Source organism: Cebus imitator, unplaced genomic scaffold (assembly GCF_001604975.1).
Source record: "Cebus imitator isolate Cc_AM_T3 unplaced genomic scaffold, Cebus_imitator-1.0 Scaffold278, whole genome shotgun sequence".
In the NCBI taxonomy this organism is placed as follows: domain Eukaryota; kingdom Metazoa; phylum Chordata; class Mammalia; order Primates; family Cebidae; genus Cebus; species Cebus imitator.
This window is the reverse complement of record NW_016107593.1, coordinates 1,578,498-1,583,285: the sequence shown is the minus strand read 5'-3', so window position 1 is coordinate 1,583,285 and position 4,788 is coordinate 1,578,498. Positions and strand designations below refer to the sequence as shown.

Genomic DNA, 4,788 nt, shown 5'->3' with positions numbered 1-4,788 from the left:
AAAAATTGTGGAAGTTGATAACTATACTATTCATATACTCATTTATTTGTAAGAAACATGCACTAAAGTATTTAGGGTTAAGGAGAAATGATTTGGGTAGCTTATTCTGATTATATATAGTTTCCCTGTCTCTCTTATGTGCATATATATATATATATATATATATATGTGTGTATGTAATTAGGAATATTTTGGTATATATATTTCGAAGTGTTGACAATAGGTCAGTTTGGATAAAGGAAATAGGGCTGTTCTATGAAGTATTCTTATTCTTAAATTTTCCTTTGGCTTTAAATTATTTACCAATACATTTTTTAATGGCAAAAAGTAAAAAAATCATTTGCTAAGGTAAAAAAATACAGTTGTTAAGAACAAGGATTCTCAAGGTTTGGGGACTGGTGCAAAATATGCAAAGGTGACATAAATACATATTCTGACATGAATATAAATATTTTTCCAAATAAATGTGTGAGCAATGATACCGTAAGAAGCCTGGGTTCCACGGAACAAATCTTGAAAAATGATGCAGAGATATGCTGTTAGGTTCCACGCTGATCTAAGAAGTGTATAATCAGATACATGCCAGGCAGCTTTTTATATGCCCTTGTTGCTATGGATGTTAAAACTCTCAGAATTCTATTAGAGGCCTACAATGCATATCTATCCAAAACTAGGTGGTATCTAAGGCTGAGGAAAATACACAGACGACATTATCAAGTAAGGCTGTAAACGTGCGATGGTGACATCATTTACCATAATGTGTCCATTGTGCCTACCATGTACAAGCCATATTCAGGTCCATATGCAGGAATACAAAATTATGAACAAATACAAAATTAGCAAATAATCAAAATGGAAGCTTTTTCTTAACTCATTCTGCATCTGAACCTGACTTGACCTCATGCTAGACTATTCATAATATTTAATAAGACTGTTTGTTGTAAATATCATATGCTTTCTGCAAATACATAGTTACATTTGATTAACAAATATGTTACATTTGATTAATTTGATATCATTACATTTGATTAAATATATAGTTACAGACCCCATTAGGAGTGTTACATTAAATATCCTGCATAGGTACCATTTTACTTTTCTAAACTCTGAAATTTTCAGAATGCTAAGATACCTGGGCTGGGTGTGGCGCCTCACATCTGTAATCCCAGGACTTTGGGATGCCAAGACAGGAGGATTGCTTGCCAGAAGTTTGAGACTGTCCTGGGCAAGATAGAGGCCTGGTCTCTACAAAAATAAAAAAAAAGCAGCTGGACATGGTGGTGCATGTTTGTAGTCCTATCTGCTCAGGAAGTTGAGACAGAAGGATTGCTTGACTCCAGGAGTTCAAGGTTGCTGTGAGATGTGATCAGGCCACTGCACTCCAGCCTGCGCAACAAAGCAAGACTCTGTCTCTGAAAAAAAAAAAAAAAAAAGAAAAGAAAAAAATAAAGAAAGAAAAGAAAAGTATAGACAAGTGTTTTTGGTAAACTGTTGTGGACCTGTGCTATCTAATTTCATTAACAGGCAAAGTTTTTTTATCCTTGATTAAGTAAAATAACAATAATGAGAGAAAATGTAATACTAAAAAGTGGAACTGAAAATGAAATGGCTAAAATTCATTTAAAGGACCCAGAATTAGGCAAGATTTTAAAATGCTGACTTAAATAAAGACAACGTGGTGAATTATCTGTAGCTGTGCAAACTTTTAAAATTATAAGTAGAACGATAATGTACAAGTCCTCCAAATGGACTTTCTCTATTCCTTCTGCAGTTATTAGCCATATGCAGGCAAGGACACAGTGGCATAGTGGCAGATTTTTCAGACTAAAAGTTTAGATTCAGCATCCCACTCTTTTCTGCCGTTATCTTAGTCACTTCCACTCCTTTACCAGTTTCTTTAAATGTAAAATAAAATAGGCAATGTCAGTTAATGTAACCTTCTTATGAATTTTAAAATGAAATGATTCTAAAGTTTCCAGGGTTTATATTTTTATATTCTTTTTCTATATCATTCTAAAATACATACTCCTAGAATTTTATTGAACTGTAAAAACATAATTTTGTTTGTTTTGAGAAAGAAAAACCACTCATCCTAATCACTTCTTTCTTGTATACAGTACAAGTTCCAGGGCCAGTAGAAAACCTGCAAGCTGTATCTACCTCACCTACCTCAATTCTTATTACCTGGGAACCCCCTGCCTATGCAAATGGTCCAGTCCAAGGTTATAGATTGTTCTGCACTGAGGTGTCCACGGGAAAAGAACAGGTAGGTGAAGGAATGGGCTGCACTGCTTCCATCTGATTGGATGCTTCCATCTTTGAATAGCTCTAGAGGTGGAGAAACAGGAAAGACCTGCACGCTCTTGATGCAGCCCAGTTTTTAGCACATTCATTGAAAAGCTGATTCGTTTTAAAGCACTTGTTATTGGAAACTTTATACAATTTAATTAAATTATAGTGGTAAGAGGTAAATGGGCAATAAAGTGAAGTCAATAGAAAGGATGCCAATTTTTTGTTTGAGTCTGCAGCAGCCTGGCTTGTGTGGGCAACCACATTTGTATTCATTCACCTAGTTATGGAAAGCATTTGCAATATTATTCCTTAGACTAAAGGGTGATTGCCCTCATAGTCAGTGGCATTCACCAAACTGCTTTTTTTTATTCTAAAACATTTGGTATTATATCTAACTTCTTTACATTTTCAGGATGTAACCTATCATTTTTTATTATTTTCAGAAGGACTTACTCTGAGAAGCCTAATCTCCTCCTTACCTTTTGCTCCTATACAATGGTTAGCATAGAGACCTGAAAAGAAGCAAATTAATTGTTTAAGCAAACTAAAAGTAAATAAGTCTTTAGTGAGACACATGAAACTCAAAAATTCTATTTTGTGATACATGCAGACACATATATGTCACAAATAAAATTTCTGAGATTCATATATACATAGATATATTATATGTCTGTATGACTATTGAGATATTTCCAGATTCTCAGCTTCATGTAGGAAAATATATACAGACAAGTATACATTCAATAGGTAAAATCAAAAATTGGCCTCAGGATATGGGAGTTCGTATGATGTATTGTGAAGCTTGTCAAGCATGGAATGGCCTTCATGCTTCCATATAAACTGTATGATCAGAATTTTTATTGTAAAAATAAGAAATATTTTATATTCAGAAATAGCTGAAGTCCAGTCCCAAATTATATCATAAACATAACAAGAGCTCCTCCTATGTAATCATGGGTTGTATTTTTTTTCTTGCTACCTTCAAGCTATTTTTAGCTCATTTTTCAACTTTTTAAAATCTGCCCTTCTGTATATGTTAGCTCTTCAATAATAAATTTTGCCAACCAATTTAAATAAATTCAAAACCAGCATCACCCAAGATAGATGTGAGTATGGTGATCTGATTCCTCAGTGACCTTCACCTTCAGTAACTCATTTACTGCAGCCGTGAGATGCTCAAATAGCTTCAACCAGTTTAATAGCATTTTGGGAGATAAAAATTGTAGCAACGCGTCTGATGGCTTCAAGAGCTGTGGGTATATTTCAGCAAGGGAAGCACAAAATCTCTTGTTTCTTGGTGAATTATTCCATTTTGGGTACAGGAGAAAATCTCCGTTCCCGTGGAGTTATAAGCTGACTTCTGCCTGTGAGAGTTTAGAGTGGGTAGAATAACCCAAGCCGTTCACTATATTCAGTAGTGTTAAACAAATTGGAACTTAATGACTGTAAAAATAGTATGTGCTGTTTTAACAAGGAGTCTACAGAGCAGTTGGTTTTTAGTGGGGGAAGTCTGTGTCACAAGGTAGGTTTTATAACTCATTATAAGGCTGGAGTTCGGTTTGTAAGAGTCTAATGTCCAATCACTGATTGTACAGAATGACTGCCATTTCTACTTTAACGTGCTTCCTTGGTAACAGTTTTAATGTTTTGTGTCTCCAGAATATAGAGGTTGATGGACTATCTTATAAACTGGAAGGCCTGAAAAAATTCACCGAATATAGTCTCCGATTCTTAGCTTATAATCGCTACGGCCCAGGAGTATCTACTGATGATATAACAGTGGTTACACTTTCTGATGGTAAGTTAAAAACACTGAAATCCCTTTTACAAATTTGTTACAATAATGACATAATATTGCACATATATTGCAGATTCCATTTTCAAGGCTTCCTGACTAAAAATTTATGGACTATTACAATCAAATGTAAACTTGCTATCAAGATACATAATCCTGACTGGGTGTGGTGGCTCACACCTGTAATCCTAGCACTTTTAGAGACTGAGGCAGGAGGATGGCTTGAGCCTAAGAGTTTGAGACCCACCTGAGCAACATAGTGAGACCCTATCTCTGTAAACTGTTTATTTCTTTCTTTCTTTTTTTTTTTTTAATTTGCTGGATATGATGGCATGCACCTGTGATCCCAATTACTTGGGAGGCTGAGGCTGGAGGATCACTTGACCCTTGGAGTTCAAGACTTCAGTGAGCCATGATTGCTCTACTGAACTCCAGCCTTGGCAACAGAGTGAGACCCCTTCTCCATATTAAATAAATATATATGTATATATGCATATACATATACATATACTCTTGAGTCAGTATATACGAATAGGTAATCCTCAAAATGTGACTATTGATGAAGAGCTAAAATTATTTTTATGCATGTATTTTTTTATGTCTTTAAATCTTCTAACATAAACATGTTTGTGCATGTGTGTACTAATTTTAATTGGCATGTTTCTTTTATTTCCCCTTCTAAAAGTGTGAGGATGATTAAA

The 4,788-nt window shown here is 34.7% G+C and overlaps 1 protein-coding gene across 4 annotated transcripts in view; it reads left to right on the top strand.

Moving 5' to 3' along the window:
• The window catches only part of DCC (DCC netrin 1 receptor), a 1,206,315-nt gene that overhangs the window by 874,045 nt on the left and 327,482 nt on the right, over positions 1–4,788 (top strand). For all 4 annotated transcript variants that reach the window (XM_017501124.2, XM_017501122.2, XM_017501121.2 and 1 more), the window contains exons 10-11: positions 2,118–2,266; positions 3,952–4,090. In XM_017501124.2, coding sequence (XP_017356613.1) covers positions 2,118–2,266; positions 3,952–4,090 — 288 coding nt within the window. The remainder of the gene's footprint in view (positions 1–2,117; positions 2,267–3,951; positions 4,091–4,788) is intronic.